Genomic DNA, 23,966 nt, shown 5'->3' with positions numbered 1-23,966 from the left:
CGAGCTCATTTTTAGTCGTTCGTAAGCCCATAGTACGTAGTTCACGACCTTTTTTTTTTTAAATTTCATTTTAAAATTTAATTAATATAAAATAAAAAATAAATTCATATAAATAAATAAATACAGGTCATTTTTTTTATTTCAAATTTTTTTATTATAATTTATAATAATAAATTTCTAATAATATTAATAAAAATAAAAAATACACAAAATGGCTTAGCTAGGCTCGAGCTCAGAAAAAAACAATACTCGAAGAGCTCGAGCTCGCCAAAACAACCAAGCTCGGCTCGTTTACACCGCTAGGTTTAACTGTATCAAGCTATGGCTCAATTCAAGAAGGAAAAATAAAGGAGAACATTAGTTTAGTCCTCAGTCTGAAATAATGTTATGCCAACAGAAAAATGTGTGAACTGCTGTAATGTCATTGATTCAACTTGAGGCAGTTGTCACAAGGACTGGGGCCATTTTTGCAAGCACTCGGCTCAAAGGATTCTCCAAAGTGTTCGAGTAAAGCTTGCCTACGGCATTCAACCTGCACCACGGTTTTTAAAACTTTAATCACTTCTAAACGAAACTAATTACGGGTTTTCAGTATATACACACATTATTATATAGCTTTTGCTTGTACCTTGAGTTCACAATACATTTGCATTTTCCGAGCTTGATCCATAGCCCGTTTGAAGCTCTCACTTTTACCCCTTTGCCCACTTCTAAGCATACAAACGACTCTACTAAAATCCTTCTTCTGGTAGAGAACAACACATGTGGCTGACATATTATCTCTTCCCGCCCTTCCAGATTCCTGATAGTAACTCTCTATTGATTTCGACATGCTGTTGTGAACAACAAATCGCTGAAATAACAAACACAACTCAAAGCTCAACTTTCTTGATTCAAACTAAAAAAAAAAAATAATCATCTCACAATTATTTATTTTCAGATTACACAATTTTACTACTCACAACATCAGGTTTGTCGATTCCCATCCCAAAAGCTATGGTAGCGCAAACGACATGGGCTTCTCCACTATGCCATTTCTTCTGAACTTCAACCCTCTGACGAGCAGACAAACCAGCATGGTAATACGCGCTTTTAATCTTCATTTTCTCGTTCAGAAACTTCGATACCTCCACACATTCGTTTTTCGAAAGGCAGTAAACAATTCCACAGAGATTTTTGAAATGATCCGTCAGTAATTTCCCCAGCTGCTTGAGCGGTTCTTTAGTTTTTCCTATCACTTCATACTTCAAGTTGGGCCGATCAAAACTTGTCTCGAGCACTATTGCATTGGGGATTCTCAACGAGTTTAAGATATCCTGCAGATGAATTGTCAGAAAAAAAGAAATTGCAGCTACTTTGAGATGTGTCCAAGAAAAAGTAATCTAACCTTACGAACTATTTGTGTTGCAGTTGCAGTTAAAGCTATCAGAGGAACGCGTGGGAAATTCTGCTTAAGGCAACCTAAGAGTCTGTAATCTGGACGAAAATCATGACCCCATTGGCTGGAAACCATTGCAAAGAGATAATGTTAGGCTGGTAGAAGGATCAAATGGCACATTTAGTAAAAATGGATGATAAAATAAAAAACAAAAACTATGGCAAAACAAATTACACAAGGATTGACATGATTCGGCTAGTTTTTCAAGCCTATGTCCACTGCCACAATAGAAATTTATGCTAAGAAAAAAGCTCCTAAAAATATTATACATACCCCAAAATTTTCTCACAACACTTGTTTTTTTTTTCTCGTCATAGCACTTGTTATTCTTATTCTCTAGGATTCTTCTCCTTAATTTATAGAGAATCCAGGAAGAAACAGTAAAAAGGTCTTCGAGGGCAGATTTCGGCTGATGAGGAAAAAATGCTTTCAGTTAAAAGCAAATTACAGCAGAAGAAATTTTTTAAAACTTCATTCGGTGGATAATGAAACACCATCATCACGGTGAATACTAGAAGTAAATTTTAGCCTTTGGACAAATTCGACCCACTTTCAAGAGATAAGCAGGTTGCGAATCCCAACGCTAACCAAATTTAGACTTCCTTTTCAAATTTTATACCATTTCATTCATGTAGGTTGCAAGTCATCGACATGAAACATAGCTTTATGAATTAAAAAAGAAAATAACACCGTGTAATTGCATGTATTTCAATCTTTCCACATAAGTATGTTGACTAGATTGCACTCTCCATCTTAAAATCAATACAAATACACTCAGAATACAAAGATCACTGAAAAACCTTACTTTCTTAAACATGCTAGAACTTAAGAAAATGAGGAAAGCATACCTCACACAGTGAGCTTCATCAACAACAAATCCTGCTAATTGCCCCTGAAATAGCAATATGATTTTCTCATATTCAGTGTCACCAAAAAAGAGTGATGGATTTGGACGTGCAAAGCACCAATTTTGATTTGATTTTCCATTTCATAGCAAAGATTTACCTTCACGTGTAGACATTTTAGGATCTCTTGAAATGGTAAATTTCCAGCAACCCTTTCTGGAGTTACATACAAAAGTTTACATGAAGGCTTATCTTTCCTAGAATCATTGAAACAAATGTGAAACTTAAAAATGGAACAACAATTAATATGCACTGAATAAATATATTTTACAAGACAACTACTTGCAGTTTGGAATTCATAATGGAGATATATAAACGTCCACTGCATATAATAGGAGTTTTATGCACAAGCAAACACAAGCGAGCGCGCGCGCACAAACACACACACTCTGCTACATAAAATTTGTAACATTAAGATATACTGTCATAAGGAGTAATTGACTGAAAATTTTAAGGTTGATAGCATAAAATGTGAGGCATCCACAATTAAGATGTACTTCATACCATTCAAAATGTCCATCCATTCTCTAGCCAGGAGCAGGGGTTACAATTAAGGAAACAGTATCTTGTACAATAATTAAAGTTAGATAGTTTGACTCAAAAGTATGTAATAAATCAAGAAAATAGTAAATTATATATGAATGGTGCTATGTGATAGGCATGCACACTATTCCGTAACGTTTTCCAAATAGAGAATTGAAAGGATAGACAAGAAGACCAGCAAATTTATCAACCCACTGCATTATATCAAGTAAGGATCACAAAGTGCACTTTCATACGATGTATGACAGTTTACAATGTAAATACATAGTTTCCTCCTTTTAATAGTGTTGCATTTATTCAAGAATATAAGTCAGATCACGGATTGGTCTATGATTTTCTGGAATCTCTTTTGAGTGTTCATAGAAGAGATTACGAGAGGATAATTGGGCTTTGTTCACGTAGTGAAATTTGAGAATAAATCTGGAGGGGGGTGGGAAAAATTGTTATACTTACATATCAGAACGGATTGGCAATAAGCTGAAATTACCTTAATTCCTCGAGTATGGCTGCGGCTTGTGAAGGCTTCTGTTGAGAATTTAAGAAAGTTGCAGGTATTCCAAATTTGAGATTCAATGTAACAATCTGATCTTGAATGAGGGAAAGAAGTGGAGATATAACAATAGTAACACCTGGCCGGAGAATGGCTGGAAGCTGCAGCACAGCATTGCATATCACAGTAAGAAAATATAAGCCTCACCAGAGATGAAGGCATACTAATCCAGATTATGTATCACTCTTGCTTGTCTGTTACTGACATGAAACATAAATCTCACATTTACAGCATTTTAACTTTGAAAATCAATACCGAAGGATAAAATAAGCAAAGAATGTGATGCTTTGGAAGAGAAATGACCAAGATAATACTAGTCCAGATCAGTGAATTGTTCATTGGTAATACCCCGTGTAGCTTACACAAGGACATGATACGTACTAAATGTCAAATTAAAGATGAAACGAATACCGAATGAGCTAAAAGGTCTAGGAAACAAAAAATTCAAGGCAAGCGTACAACTCGATCTTACATACAACTTTCAGGTCAAAATTATATAGTTTCAACAAATTGATGAAAAGGATGATCATTCTACACTCACTGATATCAGGACTTTTGACAAGAACAACTTACTTGTATAGCATTTGAAGATTAAATGCCCCAAATGTTTTTTTTTTAAATCACATAATGGATCCTCAAGAGCTCAAGAATGAGTCAAAACCATTAAGGAAATGATGCCCAAAGGGGGAATGTAACAGAACTATCTCTAGTATTACCCGAATACTTAAGGATACAAAATGCTATTAGTCATATGAAATGCAGTGCAGAAGGCAAAACTGAAATAACTACAATAACCAATGGGTTAGTTAGTGGCTGTGTTCAATGAATATTTAAAAGTTCTTACTAAGGGGAGGGTGGACTTTCCCTTGACAATGCACAAAGATAACCTACTTTCTAGCATTGAGTTCTAAGCAAAGGGAAACAATCAAATGCATAACAAACAATGGTAAATAATTTCACCAAGATGCCAGACAAGCTAAGTAAATAAATTTTGCTATATGATTGGCCCATAAATTAGCAAGACCAGAATAAAGTAAAATTTTGTTATATTTGCCATTCAGAAAATGTAAAAGATAGAAAAGCAAAAGGCCTATACTGCCATTGTCTGACCTGGTAACAAAGACTCTTACCACCTCCAGTAGGCATAAGAACAAAACAATCTCGCTGAGCAAGAAATGCTTTACAAATCTGATGCTGCAACGGCCGAAAACCTCTATTACCAAATACAACAACATTTGCCAGTTCTATATCATCCAGTTTCTGCAGCTCTTCATATGACAGAGTCCCGTCGGAAATCGATGAAACTGAACTTTGAGCTGGATCACTCCAATAGTCCTTCAAAAAGATTCATATTATTATATGGTATTTGTTCTTTTTATTCCTTTTGATACGTAAGATGTGGAAAAAGTTTAGAGAAGTCCTTACTGAGATTGATGAAGGTCTAATCAAACTTGGTGAAGTGCTATGAGTTCTGACGTTCGTAAAACCATCAGAGGAAGGTTTCGTACGTTTCTTGGAAATACTTTGGAGTGCCACTTCATCCTCACTTGAAGAATCCAGTTGCATGATAGTTTGAGGATTCTGAGATTCATGAGAATCGGGTATGACATGAATTTGGCTACTTCTTCTTTCAACCTCAGCACCATAGTTGTGAAGATCCTTGTCCAGAATCTCGGCCAACGCACCACAAGCTTCTGATTCCATGGCTTGCACATCATCCCAATCCTCAGTGTCTTGCATAAACTCAGCAAGTGATGCCAGAAAGTCGTCACCACAGCACTCCACAGTGATGAAATCTCGCCCATCATCACCTTTAACAAGGGCAAAATTGTAATAATCGCAGTCAATAAATCCAGTCAACCCCGAAGTACAATGGATTCTATGGTAGTTGTGCTTCTGCAAGCGTAAATGCTGAAATTGACTGATTGGATAATATTGTATAAAAGAAGCAAATATGAAAGGAATACAAAGTACATTTATCAAAATAGAGTGTTCTGCAGATATTCATTTACAACATTTCAGTAGTCGATGAAGCATTTGTTTTATTTGCTTTAATTATATTACTACTACATCTCGGTGCTCATGCTAGCACAAGACAAAAATGGAACCAAGGTTACGGTAATTCCAAACATTTATTTACCAAAACAAGACTATAATCCAGATAACCGCAAACATATAAAAATTGTAAGTAAAAAGTACTAAATTGATGATTCGTTCGTAGCTCACCTAAATATGAGACAAATGTTGCCATTTTTCCATAAAAAATGCTTCAGGAATTAAGCAGGCATACGGTTTCTATGACAGTAAGTCGTTAACCAAAGCAAAAAATAAAAATAATTGATGACGGAAAAGCGAGAAAACTGACCATATAGGTCAACAAGGCGGTGCAAGCATTTGTTGGCGGATTCCTCGTCAAATCCGAATTCCAGAGCCAAGCTTATCAATTTCGCCTTCTCCAACTCCATATCCTGATTCTCCATTTCTACGATGATTTTCCCGCGCTTTCAAGTTTTAATCGAGTTTCACTGCTCAGATATGGCGGGGTATTTTGTTGTTAACACACGCGATTTATGGGCCAATTTTTCTTAGGTGTAGTTTTTTTAGGGGTAATTTTCTATAGGTCTCCTCCTATTACGGTAATAGATTATACATTGTTAATTGTTAATTCAACTTATAAGTCCAATATTGCAATAACGTTTATATTTTAATATGATTGATTTGCTTTTAAGAAAAATACATATATTTTAAAACTCTTCCCCTAAATCAGTTTTAGTAATTATATGATCGTATTTATCTCGATCGTTTAAACTCCAAAACTAATTTAGGGGTAGAGATTTGGAATATATAAATTTATGAGCAACTTTCCTATTTTTCTTAATATTTTCAATGTTTTTATTGACAATTCATTCACGGAATGCCATGGATTGGATTTTTTGTTCAGGTATTAAAAGATGCAGATTTAAGATTTCGACTTCGGATAAAAAAAAAATTGTCTTCTGCGAAAGTCTTTATTTATTTTTTGTTAGGATTTTGCTATTTTGTGTGACATTATTTTCTATTTGGAGTTTGCTGTTTTTTGTTATATTAGTTTCTGATGTCGATTGCAACATTTTTTTGATTTTGTCGCTTTTTGTGCTTTTTGATCATAAGTAATCTTTTTGTGTTTTTTTTCCTATGAAGCTCATTGATTTTTTGTTTGGAGTTTGTTGTTTCACGTTACATTATATTTTGTTTAGATTTTGCTATTTTTGGTACATTATTTTGTATTTTGTTTAGATTTTGCTACTTTTGGTACATTATTTTGTATTGGGATTTTGTTGTTTTTCGTTACACTATTTTCTGATTGTTTTTCTTGCTTTTTGTTTGGATTTTATTGTTTCTGGTGAAGTATATATTTTGCATTTGTTGTTTAACATATTTATATCTTGCTGTTACCATAGTAGCATTTGCACTTTGTTGTTTATTTTGTATTTTGCGTATATAATGTGCCTTTTGTTTTTTATGTATTTCATTTGCACTCTGGTGTCATAGCAAAATGGTTACATTTGTCTTGTTACTGTATTTTTAGTCATTTTGTGATTTTGAAATTGCATTATTTTGTTTCTTATTACAATTTGCATTTGATATTATCAAAATGCATTTTGCATGTTGTAATGTGCAATTAAATGTACACAAAGTTTTTAATGTAACGGTTGATTCAATGAAGGGAAGAGAAAAGTAAATGAATCACCGGTCTGTTCAAAAAGCGAAAAGCCGTGATTGAATCTCGCTGATTTGTTCGCACAGAAGCAAGAAACAATGTGGAAAAACAGCAGATAGAGATAATCGAACCTTCAAGATATTTATTTTGTTTTGACATTGCAAGACAATTCTGCATGCAACAACCATGTTATTATCAAAGAATGCAGAAAGTGGGATTATTGAACTCTGAAAAACTTTTGTTCATAAGTTCTTGAACGATGAAAGCACATTGAGTTTGATTAGAAAACAGATTCATGATATTTACGTTATACAAACTTTTTTTTATTTGTCGTCTTATCCTTTTGCTGGATTTTGTTATGAATTATTATGCCAATAAATTCCATATCTTAAAGCTATTTTGGGTACCGATATCCATTGTCAATTTATAATTGCTTATAAATTATGTAATTTGTTAGTAAAAAATTATTTCGACCTTTGTTTTGCTATTTACTGTTGCAACAAAGCTGTAACAAAGTATAGAAGTTGAAAGGTAGTGAGGAGGATTTTCTCTCAATGAGAGGCACCATCTTCTCTCCGGTGTGAGAGGCACCGGGTTCTGATTGGATGAAACCTTACAGTTATTTCTCTCCTCTAATCTTTTGGTTTAAGATTAACACAGACGGGTTGATCATCCTTTTTACTTGCTTTTGATTTAAATTGGCCATAAACTCGTGTTTCACTGGCTAGGGTTTCTCTTATTTATTTGAATTTATTTTATTGCGGCGCATATTCCCTTTACATATTTTTTGTTGCTTGTCCTCCAACCCTATTACTCTTTCTTTTCCATCAATTTATCTTCTCTGAACCCTAACATTTTGCTACACCGGAGATCCCTACCAGATTGTGTACCCGTCGTGTCTCTCTCTCTCTCTCTCTCTCTCTCTCTCTCTCTCTCTCTCTCTCTCTCTCTCTCTCTCTCTCTCTCTCTCTCTCTCCGCCATGGATATCCTGACTGAATCATTAGCCGTGAAAATAACGCTAACGAAGGAGGAAGAAGAAGGAATTGCGGTTGATCAAAGTGACGAGGACGCTCGGGCTTCTGATACTTATCACTGAGTCGTGTGTCGGATCGTTTCGTCGCGGGAGATCTCCTTCCACACTATAAAGACAAATACACTTCGTCTCCTAGCTCCGGATAAGGGGTGTGAGATTCATCCGCTTTGCTGCAATCGCTTCCTTACGACATTCGAACACCCCTTAGACAAGAAGCATGGATTTTGGAGCGGGACGTGTTGGATCGATTTAACAATATAGAGTGAAAACTACGCAACGGAATAACTTAAAATAAAGAGGAGGGGTAGTGGAGAGGAGATAAAATTTATTACTCACTCAATCAACACAAATATATAAACTCACTCAAGAACTCTCTTGTTTCTCTCTAGAATACTTCTTCTTGTTTTTGACATGCTCCAAATGAAAAATACATAGACTATTTATAGGATTTTCCTAGCATGTAACTAGACAAATGCATGAACACATAACTAATAATATTCTTCCTCTATAGCATTATACATGAATCTCTCCAAAAGACACATTCATGTATTCTTCCACATTCATGTAGTCTTCCACATTCATAAATTCTAGAACCTTCAATACTTTGAACTTGATTAATGAATCTAGCTTATTCATTTCCAACACGCCCCCCAAAGCTTGATTCACGCATTCCAAGTTGACTCCTCCACTTCTCGAACAATTCTCTCTTGAGGGGTTTCGTGAAGATATCGACAATTTCATCTTCAGACTTTGCGAACTTCACTTGAATTTCCTTTTTTTGCAATGCACTCTCGGATGAAATGATATCGAGTGTCAATGTGTTTGCTTCGATCATGAAACACTGGATTTTTTGCTAGTGCAACCGCTGACTTGTTATGGACAAAAACTCGTGTCAAATATTCTTGAGCAAAATTGAGCTCCTTTAGTAAGTTCCTTAGCTATATAGCATTACATACACTCGATGTCGCTGCCACATACTCAGCTTCTACTTGATCTTTTTTTGTCAAAGAAGCTTTCATCTCGATAGCTAATATCTCATTGTGATTCATTAGCTTTTCATTGTGCTTCATTAACTTCTCGTTATGATTCACTAGCTTCTCAACTTTTTCAGACAAAATCTTGAATTCAACTACTGCAGTTGATGCTAATCTATTAGCATACGAACATTCAATTTCAAGTTCCTTATTGCGTAGCTTTAGCTCCTTATTTGACTGGGTTGCTTCAAATAATCGTTTTCTTAATTCTTCAACCTCTCTTGCTTGAGCTTGTAGAAGCAACATATCATTTGAATCATTCATATTCCTATATGGTGGCATGAAGGTTCTCTGTTCGACAATACGAGAGATCACTTGTTGCAATCTGATATTGATTTCTTGCAACTCCGCACATTCTGAGGTCTTGCACTTCAGTTTCTCCTTAATCTTCCAATTATTTGCATCTTTAACCTCAAGTTCAAGGGACTTCTGTTTTAGCTGCTCCATTAATTCAGCTACTAGTGAGTCCTCCACTTTGTTTTTTTCGTAAATGTGGTTGCTTGCACCAGAATTAAGATAACACAAGCTATCTTTTACGTCTGTCGATACCTCATACGGCAAGAGGGATATCTCTGCAACTTCTTTTTCCGTTACTTCAACATAATGAGTCTTTTCATCATTTGACTCATTTCGACACTCAAGCATAGTGTCCATATTTGCGACAATTGTAACATTCGACATCTTTCTTGTCTTGACGCCGATTGAATCCTCCTCTTCCACGACCTCTTGTTGGCCAATTCTCTTGCTTCGTATCATCATTGGTGTACGAGAATTGTCCTTCACGACCTTTGCCACGACCAGGACCGCGACCACGGCCTCTACCTCTTCCTCGAAATCGAGCACCATCATATTTTGGTTGGTCAGCAAGGTTCGTCTTTGCTTGAAGGGCTTGTTCTACTTCGGGCCCTTTGTTTAGCCTCTTGATATTCTCCTCATGGACTTGTAACTTGCCCAATATCTCGTTCACTTTAAGACTCTCAACGTCGTTTGACTCTTCAATTGCCACGACAATGTAGTCGAACTTAGGATCAAGAGATCAGAGTATTTTTCGACCACTCTTCTTACTTCCATTGTTTCACCATTTCTCTCAAGTTGGTTAACGATCAGAACTACCCTTGAGACGTAGTCGGAAACTTCTTCAAAGTCTTTCGTCTTCAAAGACTCGAACTCTCCACGAAGTGATTGGAGTCGTACCTTCTTTACCTTATCAATGCCTTTGAAAGCATCGCTAAGAATATCCCACGCTTGCTTCGCCGTAGTAGCTTGAGAAATTTTCTCAAAGTTACTATCGTCTACATCGAGTTGGATGATGGATAGCGCTCTTTGATCTTTCACCTTGGCTTCTTTAGATGTCTTCCTTCGGGCTTGGCTTAACGAAGCCAAATTCTCAGGTTCAACATATTCTTCTTCAACGGCTTCCCAAACGTCTTGTCCACCAAGGAAGTTTTCATTTGTAAGCTCCATCGATCATAGTTCTCTTTTGCAAGCTTTTGAAATGGGAAAGCTCCACTTATGGTTGCCATCGCTCTTTTCTATTAAGACGTAGCTCTGATACCACTTTGTTGGATCGATTTAACAATATAGAGTGAAAAACACACAGGGAATAACTTAAAATAGAGAGGAGGAGTAGTGGAGAGGAGATAAAATTATATTACTCACTCAATCAACACAAATATATAAACTCACTCAATAACTCTCTTGTTTCTCTCTAGAATAATTCTTCTTGTTTTTGACATGCTCCAAATGAAAAACTACATAGTTTATTTATAGGATTTTCCTAGCATGTATCTAAGAAAATACATGAACACATAATTAATAATATTCTTCCTCTATATCATTATAAATGAATCTCTCCAAAAGACTCATTCATGTATTCTTCCACATTCATGAATTCTAGATAATTCTAGAACCTTCAATACTTTGAACTTGATTAATGAATACATTCATGGATTTTGGAGCAGGACGCCCTTCTAGTCCAAGATCTTAAGCCTGGCGACATAGCAAAGGAGGCCGAGGTCAACCTAATGACAATAATGGTATGACTATACGATATTACGGCTAGCCAGCGTAGGGTGACGTTGGCTAAACAGGTGGCAATCAAGATCGGAACATTCCTGCAACTTCTAAATGACAAACGGCTTGACCAAAAAGATTTTATGCGGGTTAAGGTTTTAGTGGATGTTCGTAAGAGGCTAAAACGAGGATTATAGATACACAAGACCGACGACACCAAAACGTGGGTGGATTTCAAGTACGAGCGTCTACCCTCCTTTTGTTTTCTTTGCTGCATTCTTGGTCACAACGAGAATAAGTTGTTGGTTATCGTGCATGTATACGCAGCGGAATATAAAAAAATTTAGATCGAACTAGTTTTGATTACATGCATGAACTAATCACATAGTCAACGTACCTTAACGCTTCCGCCATACACATGGTAATTTACGATTTTATTAAAACATGTAAAACCGAAAAATATAAAACATGCTTGTTCATCATATTGCAAAAATCGAAACACGTAATCACATATTACTCATGCTCGTAAATTAAAATTCACACAAACATGTTCGAATCAAATTTACGAAAGTTCCGATTTAATTACCTCTTGTAGCGTGAGATTTCGACGAATCGAAATCCGAACTCAAACCCGTACAAGCTGCGTTATACCACTTCTAGGGGCTGCAGGAATACCACCAAACAGCAGCTGGTCCGACGGTGAGGCGACGGCGGCGCGTGCGAATCAGCGGCGGCGGCGCGTGGGCGATGCAGCGGCGCGTGGGGCGGTGCAGCGATGTCTTCGGGGCTGCAGCTCCTCTCCAATCAGGTTTCACCTCGAATAAACCGATCTTCCCCTAATGTAGCACTAGATCAAATACGAGAGAAAAAGAAGAGAAAACCGGCGGTTTTCGGCGGCGAACGGCACCGGTGCGGCGGGGCAGCGGCGGCCGAGAGGCTTGGGCGGCTAGGGCTGGACGGCTAGGGTTGTGGGAGTAAAAAATCTGAACTCAAACTCTTATTTGAGGTCTATTTATACTAGGGTTCTCAACCCTTGTGGGCTTAAGTCATTGGGCTTGACCCACTGATGCATTAAGCCCATTCCCTCGTCGGCCTCGTTTCTAGCAAACGATCGTTCACAAAATTATAACAAAATTATATTTGTGACGAGCTTAAAGTCCTCGTCGATACGAGTGCCTCTTCGAAATTTCCAATTTCCAAAAGTGGAAACTTCCACTTCAGTGGACCTGTTAAATCGGGAAACTTCCCAATTTAGAAAGTTCACTAAATTCCGCATGTCTCTTTCTCTACGTTTATTCCGACTCGTAATCCACAATCACGAATCTTGGACTCAATCATATTGACCTCCAACTTTGCAAAGATTAACATATTAACCTATGCTCATTGTTATCAAGGATCCATATTACACGAGAAGTGTGACCCTATGCTAGCCGTGGGCTCACAACTCTTTGTGATTCGAACAACACATTGTTCTTATACGAACTCCTCCCAAGAGTCCCGATTAGAGTAAAACTTATTTTACTTAATCGCCGATCAAATCGGTGCCCAACGAATCAAGATTGCCGTCTAGCAACTACGCATCATGATTCCCTAGATACAAGTGAAGTGCCTGCAAGAACCTTATGATATAGTTAGCGTACAATACGATCCCTTCGCAGCACATGTCCCGATTGAACTAGAGGCATTGGTTCACCGAGACCTCTTATAAAGTTCAATAACCGTGCGAACGTTCTAGGTATTATAAATCCGTTCGTGTGTGACTTAGGGAAACACATTTCTCTAATCACCCCACTATCAACTCTGGCCAGAGATTCTTTGGATTATAAACCGTTATAACACACAGGACATCCATGACTACTCAAGCGCTCGAATCCCCTACTACAATGTACATACTTCACACTAGATTTCGGATTGCACGAACGTTGGCCCTTGGAGTGGTCCGTTGTGGGACTCACGGACAGGTCACGATACAATCGGTCCTCTAGTGAAGTCACGGTGATGTCTGGGTCTTAAGCACTAATCGTGTACAACTATATCTTAGAAACCTATTACTCGATGAATGAGAACCACTTATAGATTTCTAGGGCGAGGGAGTTCAGTGAACTCATCTAGTATGAGCACCCACTCAAGTATGCCGATGTCACAACACCGAGGACTGATGAGACGCAGTACACATACACTAAGTGCTAGTCTCAAAAGGGAAAGGCCGGTATCCTCATTATTGGCGTAACCCATCGACTAGGAACAAGTTTTAACAGTTACATTACATTGCTGAGTTATCTCATGATTCTACTAGATCAACTCACAGTAATTGAGTAACTCGTTAGGACTATATCTATGCTACTTGCATGGGATAAGAGATATAGAATGCCAAATGAAATATTTTATTATTACGAACGAAAAACGATTGTTTTATTACAAGATAAAAAGAAAGACCACAGCCACAAGTTGGCTTGTTGGTCACCTACTCTAACACAAGTGTCCGCTTCAGTACGAGGAGGGGTTCACAGATCCCAGAGAAAACATATTGTACTGCACTTGGATGTGGATGAAAGCTCTGTCATAACGGGAAGAATTCTCTTCAAGAACCCCTCTGAAAGTTATCTCAATGAATGGCCAATTTCGGTCGGAGCGAAGCAGGCTTACGACATGGAGTTTGGATATATTTTAATTTGGACCGCGAGTACTGGGAGGTGACATCCATAAACAACCATCACCAATGACCCCTACCCAACGAAAATGAACGGTGAGCTGTAGCTATTTAATACACCAATTCAAGTTGCTAGTGGAAGCGGAGGAGGCCCTATCGCATAGAGAAAAACTATTTTGGTGACAGGAAAAAATAAGAACAAACGGGCAAAGGTAGTTTCGGCTTCAGCGGAGGAAAGGATAGGCAAAAGACCACTTCCCACCCTTCACGATGATGTTTCCAGCTCAACGACGATGTCTGCGGAGCAGACTCGCCGATCGCCATGAATTGCATTATGTGGAATTGTCAAGGGCTCGGGGTACCCTTGACAATTCATTCGATTGGATACATGATTCGTCTCCACAACCCTAAGTTGTTGTTCTTCTCGGAAACGAAGGCAACAACAACTCTTGTAGATAGATTAAAAGAAAGATGGAATTTGTTCGGGGTTTAGGTGGATAAAAATGGCCAGTCGGGGGGTCTGGCCATGTGTTGGCACAAATATATTCAAGTCGACCTTCTTAGTCTCTCGCGCAACCATATTGATGTGGCAGTGATCGATGGACATGGTGGATTTACATGGAGGTTTACGGGGATTTATAGGTTCCCGGAGCAACATAGACGAGTTAACACGTGGACCCTAATTCGCCATCTTCGAACTCGCAACTCCCTTCCATGGGTCATTGGAGGGGATTTCAGTAAAACCCTCAACAATTCTGAATTCAAATGCCACGATTGCTACATCGGCGGCGAAAAGAGGTAAAATTTTTGATTTGTCGCCGGAATCGGATTTTGATGGGTGGTGATTCTGCTTTGGTTGGTGGTGCGAGTTGGGATTTTATTTATTTATTTGTAATAAAAAAACCGTCATAATATCAAAATAAGGTGGTGATGGTGTGTTGTGGCGGTAGTGTGGTGACGATGGAGATGCAGATTTAGGGTTTTTTGGTAGATCGGGCGGAGGACGTCGCATGTAGAGAATTTCGCGCAGGCTGAAACGTTAATCGACTATGTACATGTTCATAGTCGATTAAGCTAATCGACTATGCTCTGGCAGTCGATTAAGGTTGATGGACTCCAATTTTTTTGATTTTTTTTATTGATTCGAATTGTATAATCATTTATAATGTTTGTAATATTTTTTGTTTTTGTTATATATAGTTGATTTTGCATTTTTTCGCAGTTGTGATTTGTTATTTTTAGTATCAGATTCTTAATCGAATATCCTTCACATCATAGTGGATTAATATGCTTCATTGACTCCAATTTTTAATTTTTTTTTTTGGATTTTTTGTTTATTGATTCCAATTGTATAAATCAATTATAATATTTGTATATTGTTTGTTTTTGTAAGATATAGTTGAGTTTGCATTTTTGTAGTTGTGATTTGTTATTTTTAGTTGTCGGTTCCTTAATCGACTAGAGTTTATCATAGTCAATTTAATATGCTTCATAGTCGATTAACATACCTGATAGAGAAAAAAAGTTAAAAAACGAAAAAAAAATTAAAAAAATTAAAAGAATTAAAAAAAAATAGATAATAATAATAATAATAATAATAATAATAATAATAGTAATAATAATAATAATAATAATAATAATAATAATAATAATAATAATAATAATAATAATAATAATAATAATGATAATAAAAAGAAAGAAAGAGATAAAGACATGGTGATGGGTCATGGGGTGATGGGTCATGTGTGGTAGTGTGTAAGGTGGAGGGACATAAATGGGAAAATGGGTGGCTAAAATTTGGAGTGGGTTTTTCTCAAATGGTGTAAAATAATTTGGGTCTTTCCCTATTAAAAGAAGTATTGATGGGATTGCCCGCATGGGTGTAGCTCAACTGGTTCCGAAGGTGGTAACTGGTAAGTTGGTGCAAGGTCCTAGGATCGAATCCTGCCAGTCGCAGTGTGGGAATTTTAACTCCAATGAGGGTTGGTTCCTTGTGGGCACCAGGTCCGGGTCCGTTACCTTAACGGGCCGTTGAGTTACCATGATTTACATTCCTCCATCAATCCTTGTCGGGCCAAGGGATGGGGGCCCTGGGGGCGAGGGATTTCGCCTTTTGGTGCAAGTATTGATGGGATTATATCAAAGAGTCCCAATATATATTAAAAGGATGAAAACCTACAATAATAAAGATAATTTGTCAGAGATTTATGTAAAAATCCCCTAAAAAGACAAGGAGAGATAATATGGATAATGAGATCGCTAGGTAACCGGAAGAGTACAGCCACGTATATATATCAGAATTTCTTTTTATATTAATAATGTTTATGTTTTAATGCATGGTGGCCCGTAAATGATATGAATCTGCATGCAGGATTTGTATCTAGTAGGTAGACAAGTTCGATCATGTGATGTATGTGTCCAAAAATTGATATAGCAAGTGGTCGAGTATATTATTATATATAAACAAAATATTAATAATTGGTTCATCACTATGTGTAATGTGTGGTGTTGAAGAACCTGCATGAAAAACGTGTAATTTTGTGGTCCAACTTAGAGTGTCATATAGCGTAATAAAACTATTTAGTGAGTTTAAATAGACAAATTGGAAAGAAAGAAAGAAAGCCAGAAAAGGAAAAAAAGTAAAAATAGTGATAATTATGTCGTATTCGTCTCTGTTGCTACAGCTGTTGTTGCTGATGAATTATGGGCAAGATGATGAAATTGAGAATGTTAATAATTATGCAGTTGTTTTTGACGCTGGAAGCACAGGTACTAGGGTTCATGTCTATAGCTTTGACCGCAACATGGATCTCCTTCCTGTCGGCAACGACTACGAGTTTTTTCTTTCGGTAACTAACTCCCCTTCATTATTAATTATATTTATTTTCATTTTTTTTCGTTCGTTGATTCTTCTTTATGCGTATGAATGTGTGTGCAACTGTGTATCTCGATCGATCTGGCGGGTGGCAGACAAAACCAAGTCTGAGTTCGTATGAGAATGACCCCGAAGGAGGTGCACAGTCGTTGAAGCCAATGCTGCAGAAAGCACAAGATGTTGTTCCTCAACAGTTTCTTGCTAACACACATGTTATACTGGGGGTAATTATTAAGTATACATACAGTAGAAACTCGATAAATTAATAATCTGCTTAATAATAGATTCTCCCGGTCCCGACTCAGTAAGAATATTTTAAATTATTATTTCGATGATTTAATATTTCGCTAAATTAATAAAATTTTGCTTGTCCCGACTGTATTAATTTATAGAGGTTCAACTGTATATGCATATCTATGTATTAAAATTAATAAAATTTTGCTTGTCCCGACTGTATTAATTTATAGAGGTTCAACTGTATATGCATATGTATGTATTATGCATCTTCTTCTTCTTCTTCTTGGTATTAATAATGATAATAAGAAGCTATATATGAACAGGCAACAGCAGGTCTGCGGCAGTTACCAGCCAGTGCAGCTGAAGCCATATTAGATGCGGTAAATAGCTACTAGTCTATACTATGCTTCTAATTCATGGTGTGTGTCAATATAATACTGTATTATTGTTGATTTGATCTATCTCCACCTAACCCTGATACAAAATATATTTATTAATAATTTCATTGTTAAAGTATAATGTGGTTGTGGTTCTCAGGTGAGAAATCTTTTCAAGAATGAAAGCAAGTTGAGTTACAAGGCAGATTGGGTATCTACTCTTCAAGGAACTGACGAAGGTGCTTATCAGTGGGTAAGTAATCTTGATTCCAGCCACATTTTAATTTCTTAAGCCCCTGACTAGTTTGGATCAGTGTTGATGTATGCTAAAAACTAATTTACACAAAAAATGCAGGTGACAGTGAACTATTTATTAGGGACATTAGGTAAAAAATACTCGAGTACGGTAGGTGTGGTTGATCTTGGAGGTGGATCAGTGCAAATGGCTTATGCTATCTCAGACAAATCTGCAGCAAATGCACCTAAAGATGAGGATGCCTATGTCATGGACAAACTTGTAATGGGAACTAAATATAACCTCTATTCTCACAGTTACTCCATCTATGGCCAGAAAGCAGGTCGAGCCCAGAGTCTTAATCTTTCTGGAGACACTGGCAATCCATGTGTCACAAATGGTTATCAAGGTATATCTAATATTTAATTCAATATTTAATATTAAATGTTGTCGAATTTGAATTACCATGGCAAGGTATTGAATTTTATATGTGTATGTGTATGTGTTGAAGGAACGTACGAGTACTTGGGGGTAGTTTATAATGTATCAGCTCCCCTGTCTGGCACAAGCATGAGGAGATGCAGAGCATTAATGAGAAAGACACTTAGAGTTGATGCCCCGTGCAACCACACAGACTGCTCCTTTGACGGTGTTTGGAGCGGTGGTGGTGGACTTGGTCTGAAAAACTTGTATGTGGCATCATACTTCTATGACACAGCTGCTGAGGTCTGAATGTTTTTATTATTATTATAAATTAATTTTAATAAAACTCGGCATCATTAACGACTCTAATTAATATAATAACAATCCGAAATGCAGACGGGCTTGGTGGAAGCAGATGCACCATCAGGCAGGATTCGTCCAATAGATTACAAGAATGCAGCAAAGAGGGCATGCAGCGCCACAGTGGACAACATCAAATCAATTTTCCCTCTACTTGATGAGAGAGATGTGCCGTTTTTGTGCTCGGATCTGATATACGAGTACACGATGCTGGTTGATGGATTTGGGGTAAATCAGTTGAAAGAAATCACGGTGGTCAAACAATTGGAGTACAAGAAAGATTCTTCATTACCATTACTTGAGGCGGCATGGCCACTCGGCTGTGCAGTTGAACTTGTCTCGTCACTCGTCAATTAATCGGCTATGCAGTTGAACTTGTCCCATTACTCGTCAATTAATCGTTCATCAGCCAGTCCTTATGTCAATCCATTGTTGTGGGATTTATGTATTTAATCCTACACAACCATAATAAACTGTGGATTCGACAAGAAACATTGAGAAGAATACTGTCAGATTTTTATTTATTATTAAGCAAAAATATTAATATAAGTTCATCAAACCCTAGTTACTACAAACAATCTAATTAATATATTATACAAAAAAGATACTTTATAAACTACAAATTAAAAGAAATAACCTTATAAGCCTTCTACTGTAAAAAGAAACTAAAATTAAAAGTAAAGCAACAAAACCGAAGTTTTGAAAGCTAGTTGGTGGCGGCCCGAGCTTCCAATAGTAAGCATGGTAAGGATCATAGGAATATAAAAGGCTCAATTTAACATTTCCTAGACTGCTTGCAATAACCAGTTTTGTCTACAATCATTCTCATGTCTGGATGAGGCAATATTGGCAAAGGACCCTGCATCTTTCAACCTGCAATTTCCAAAAAAACAACCATTGTCAGAAACACACCTAAACAACACCAACCAAAGAAAAAAAAAAAACAGTTCTACATGTCATCATTCTCTCTAATTCATCTTGTGACAGTTAGGATCAATGTGAATAGTGATCAAAACAGATAGAGAGAGAAAGGTCAATGGTATTAGACAAGCCCTAACCGTTCTGATTCGAAAACTTTTATTTAACTTTATGCAGGAAAACTTAATAACAGAATTTTGAAATCAAATTCATCTTAAGAACATAATCACATAATTGGGATTATCGACATACCGTTAGCCATTGATTCTGATAGAGATGATGAACGAGGATGATAACAATCTACAAGCCAAGTCCTCTCCAAATCTCCTTGTGAGAACCTTTTCGTAGGCACACCTTCTTCTCTCTATCTCTCCAATATCACAACTCACTAGTATTCTGTAAGTGATGGAATTCTCAAATTGCTTATGTTGGTTGAGGAGAAGAGTTGTGGATTCTTTTATAGACGAAAGTGGAGACTTTTGAACCATCATGTCAAGAGAAAAAGTGGAGACTTTTGAACTCTTAAACAAATCGAGTTAGTTAATAAGTCCGTAGAGGTGAAGCAATAATCCCAAAAGCTAAATCTTAGCGAAAACACCTCGAGTCAAGAACGTGAGCTAAAAAGTCCTTCAGTACAACTCTTAGTTACTAATTGTAAGATAAAAGAAGAAGGGTAGCCACTTTTACCCAAATTTCCTACCTTGTACCAAAAGCCCAATATTTGAAAGCCAAAAAGTCCGAATGATCCCAATATCTCAATTGTTTGATACTGACCGAGTAAAGAATTTTGGTAAGTCTTCGGAGTCGAACATTATTATGTAAGTATAAATTTTCTCCATTTTTAGATTACAAATATGGGATACTTGAAGCAATAGCATGGTTTGTGATTTTTAGCAATGGTAAGTGAATATGTATCTTTGAATTGCGAGCTTGCAAATTTTTTAGAGTCGTCATGATAATTGCAAATTCTGAAAGCGTGAAATTGACCATTAATCTATGTGATGAGGGGTATTTGTTGAAAGTGTTGCTTTGAAAGTTGCTAGTTTTTGCTTGAGGACAAGCAAAAGTTCAAGTTTGGGGGTGTGTTGAGTGTATATTTTACACTCAATATATACCTTCTTACGAGGATTTTTTGTATACTTTTTGTGACACCCATTTTCTAATTATACCTAATTAGTATTTTAGAATATGATAGCGGAAGACTTTGAAATATATTAATCGGGAATAGAAAATTCCGACAAAATTTTTCTTTTAGAATTAGAGGAAGAGTGTCCACATATTACCAAACAACATTCACTTAATCAATCTCACAAACTATGCATGAATGACTAGAGATTAAGTCCCATTTTAGCAAAGTGAGAAAATTTTCGACAGTTTCGATCTATCAATCAAACAAATTAATAACTCTCTAACCGCTAATGACAAACACTTGAAATTTTTACCACATGCTCTAATAAGGGCCTATATAATCTAGTAAAAACATTTTTTAAATACCGTGAGCCATTTGAAAGGAATAATTAAAATGGTACAACTGTACAGTTTGAAAATCTAAAGCAGAGGAGTGACCTTTGAAAAATCTTTATAAATTCCCTACTGTTTAAAAAATCATCAAATTATATACTAAAGTACATTAGTAAGTTAGGAGTATATCCCAAGTGGAATAAATTCTTTTTAGTCAGAAAAACTTCGTATTATATTGTAAATACTACAATGACTCTGTTTCAGAGCAGAGTTGGTAAAAAATCCGTAATTAATTCATGGCTTATCAAATTAATGCAAAAGACCTATCAAAATGAACCTAACAGAGAGACCTATGATCCTGTAAAATATCATGCAATAATGTATACAAGAGATAATTAACACGAATTATTAAACTATTAGGCAGAACACAACACATAACTAGCCGATGGGCATTTTATAAGGTTTTTAGGAAAACTTGCCCTAAAGTTACATAAGTTTTTGAGGAATTATCATAACATATATAAAAATAGGTAATCTTAGTCCTATGTCACATTACACATTATGCATCAATTGTAAGTTCCTCCAATAGGCGGAAGGGAACGATAATAAACACCTAAAATGGTGTCGAATGTCTTTAAGAGCAAAATGTACAAATAAAACCACATTAGTATATTAAGAGCACCCAAAATCCACCTTGCCTCCATATGAAATCTTCTCCCGATGCACGAACTCAATTTCAACCACGAACCTCGGGCTCGAAATCGGGTAATCCTACAAGCAATTAAACACCTATATGAGTCTTTGAGACTCAATGAGAATTCCATAGAATATCAAATACACTTAGACAAGGAATCATATAATCATACATATACATACATGTACAAGTATATATATACCTTAATCACCATTTCTTTAAGGAAATTTACCGATTTACCTTTACCTTCTCGGTTTACCTCTTAGAACTTTTCGATTTACCTCTTAGACCTTCCTTTCATCATTTCATAAGGAATAAGAGGAGATCCCTTACAAGGGAGTCATTCTTTTACACATACATTCATTCATTTCAAGCAAGTTCACTAGGTGTGTGAGAAAAACATTTTTATTCGGATATCCTTTGGAAAATCAAGAAAAACCTTAGACAATAAGCCTTCATTTATTTGGAACCCATTTCATAAGTGGAATCAAACCACACACTCTTCATCTCATTTTTGGGGTACCGGTCCCTCATACCCCGTGCTTATTCGATCTAAGTTTTACAAGATTTCCCAATTTTAAAAACGTGCATGTGAGGTTAGTACATACTTTCATTCATTTCAAGCAACTTGATTAGGCGTGTGAGAAAAACATTTTCGTTCGGATATCCTTTGAAAAATCAAGTAAAACCATAGACAATAAGCCTTCATTTATTTGGAACCCGTTTCATAATTGGAATCAAACCACACACTCTTCATCTCATTTTTGGGGTACCGGTCCCTCATACTCCGTTCTGATTCGATCTATGTTTTACAAGATTTTCCAACTTTAAAAACGTGCACGTGAGGTTAGTATATATCCTTCATTTCACGTATTCAATGTTAGCTTTCACATAGGCACACATATTTCCACATATTTCACAAAGGCACATAGTTTAGTCACAAAATCACAAAAGCATATAAGACACATAACAACTCAAGCAAATAACATAAATCACATATTTTACACACATAACAAAAGTAGCTCAAAGCATTCGGTTATTTATAATTAATATCTCCAAGTTTCATTAATTAAGGTTCAAGCCCTCTTTCTCAAGAGGCTTGAAGTTTTTTTTCAAGTAACACCGAATTTCCATTTATTTCATTTTCTTTCTAGATCTTCACATGCAAGATAAGATTAAGAGTTTTTAATACTCATTCTTGTAATTACTACATGCATTAGCAATTGAAACATTTTCATCAAAAGATTTTGAATCATCAACAATTCATGAATCACACAAAATTCCAATTTTATTAATCTTGTTCTCGGTTTTTATCTTCGTATATTATCTTATTACTCATAGATCATAAACCATGGATTGCAAGCTTCCTCGACCCGAAGGGAGTACACTTACAAACACGCAGGTCGATATATATACACATAGAAACATATACTTATATATAGCACATATATATTATAAATAAACCATGGATCAAGTACTTTCTTCGACCACGCAGGTTTACGAAAACCATGGATCAAAGTGTCCTTAAGATCATGCAGGTCTAGTATATATAAAAATAAAATTACAATATTATTCTTAGTTCTTCAAGATTATATCATTTAAAGCATAGATTCTTACATGCATGGATGATCAAAGCATAAATTAAACGCAAAATTTTATTTTCTTCCTCCTTTAGTTTTCGGTCATCACAAGAACATTAACAATAAATTAATTAAAGAGAAGAAAAAATACTATTGGTGTTGAAGCACTTGTAGCAAGAATTCGAAAATTATCACCTAGTTTCTCTTGGGAATATGAAGGAATTGGTGGATTGAATAACCCACTACAAGAACCTTAAAAAAATCAGAAGAAAACATTAGGGAATTTTCAAAATTGAAAAGGAAGAAGAAAAATGAGAGCTTTCTTACACTTCTAGTTGAAGAAACTTCTTTTTGGAAATGAGGAGAGATTTTGAGCTTCGTACACTAATAATTTCGAAATGGAGGAGAAGAAGAGAGAATGATGTTTTCTTAAGAGCTTTAAGATATGGTGGATGAGATGAAAATTCATTTGGGTGTTGGGTTCTATTTATAGAGTTTTGAAAGCATTTGGGGGTTTTCTTGGAATTTCCTCTCTAGGTGGGTTGAATTGGAGATGGTTCTATGGCTTGAGCTTGAGTAAAAATGGAGTCTTGGTGAGGGGATGGTGGTGATGGCCGAATTTAGAGAGAGGAAGAAGAGAGAGAGAGAGTGGGTTTCAAATGCTTAGGTGGAGAGAGAGAGAGATATAGTAAGTGGGTCTTGAATTAAAATGTAAAGTGAAGTACCATTCTCAATGAAGAAAGTACAAATCACTTAAGCCTTCAATTCTCCCAATTAGGGATGGCAAAAAAACCCGAACCGCTAGCTATCCGCGGGTATCCGCTCCGTTTAAAACCCGTTACCGAAACTATTAGGGTTTGGTAATGGTTTTGGTAAAAGAAAAGAAAACCGTCATGGTTTTGGTATGGTTATGGTTTTACCTTTGCGGTCATGGGTACC

At 36.4% G+C, this 23,966-nt stretch overlaps 2 protein-coding genes across 3 annotated transcripts; one reads left to right on the top strand and one right to left on the bottom strand.

The window, feature by feature from the left end:
• Nucleotides 1-205: 205 nt before the first annotated feature.
• On the bottom strand, nt 206-6,057 carry RECQI1 (RECQ helicase l1). 2 transcript variants are annotated; one of them, XM_012982243.2, is made up of 10 exons: nt 5,802-6,057; nt 4,862-5,247; nt 4,547-4,771; nt 3,374-3,537; nt 2,444-2,540; nt 2,287-2,330; nt 1,388-1,502; nt 963-1,316; nt 629-853; nt 206-532 (listed from the first exon to the last, which is right to left on the bottom strand). In XM_012982243.2, exons 1-10 carry the CDS (start codon nt 5,914-5,916, stop codon nt 422-424), a joined length of 1,836 nt encoding a protein of 611 aa, XP_012837697.2. In that variant the 5' UTR covers nt 5,917-6,057; the 3' UTR covers nt 206-421. The 2 variants fall into 2 exon arrangements, with proteins under 2 accessions (XP_012837697.2, XP_088682854.1); XM_088826728.1 differs by having other exon boundaries at nt 4,862-5,332; nt 5,802-5,896.
• A 10,283-nt stretch (nt 6,058-16,340) lies between these two features.
• Nucleotides 16,341-18,933, top strand: LOC105958239 (apyrase). The gene is made up of 7 exons (XM_012982242.2): nt 16,341-16,716; nt 16,838-16,966; nt 17,303-17,359; nt 17,517-17,609; nt 17,712-18,000; nt 18,103-18,317; nt 18,411-18,933. Exons 1-7 carry the CDS (start codon nt 16,525-16,527, stop codon nt 18,729-18,731), a joined length of 1,296 nt encoding a protein of 431 aa, XP_012837696.2. The 5' UTR covers nt 16,341-16,524; the 3' UTR covers nt 18,732-18,933.
• Nucleotides 18,934-23,966: the final 5,033 nt, after the last annotated feature.

The sequence above is a fragment of the Erythranthe guttata genome, chromosome 2, assembly GCF_056151865.1.
Source record: "Erythranthe guttata isolate IM_541 chromosome 2, IM_541, whole genome shotgun sequence".
Taxonomy (NCBI): domain Eukaryota; kingdom Viridiplantae; phylum Streptophyta; class Magnoliopsida; order Lamiales; family Phrymaceae; genus Erythranthe; species Erythranthe guttata.
This window is presented reverse-complemented; position numbering and strand designations above follow the sequence as displayed.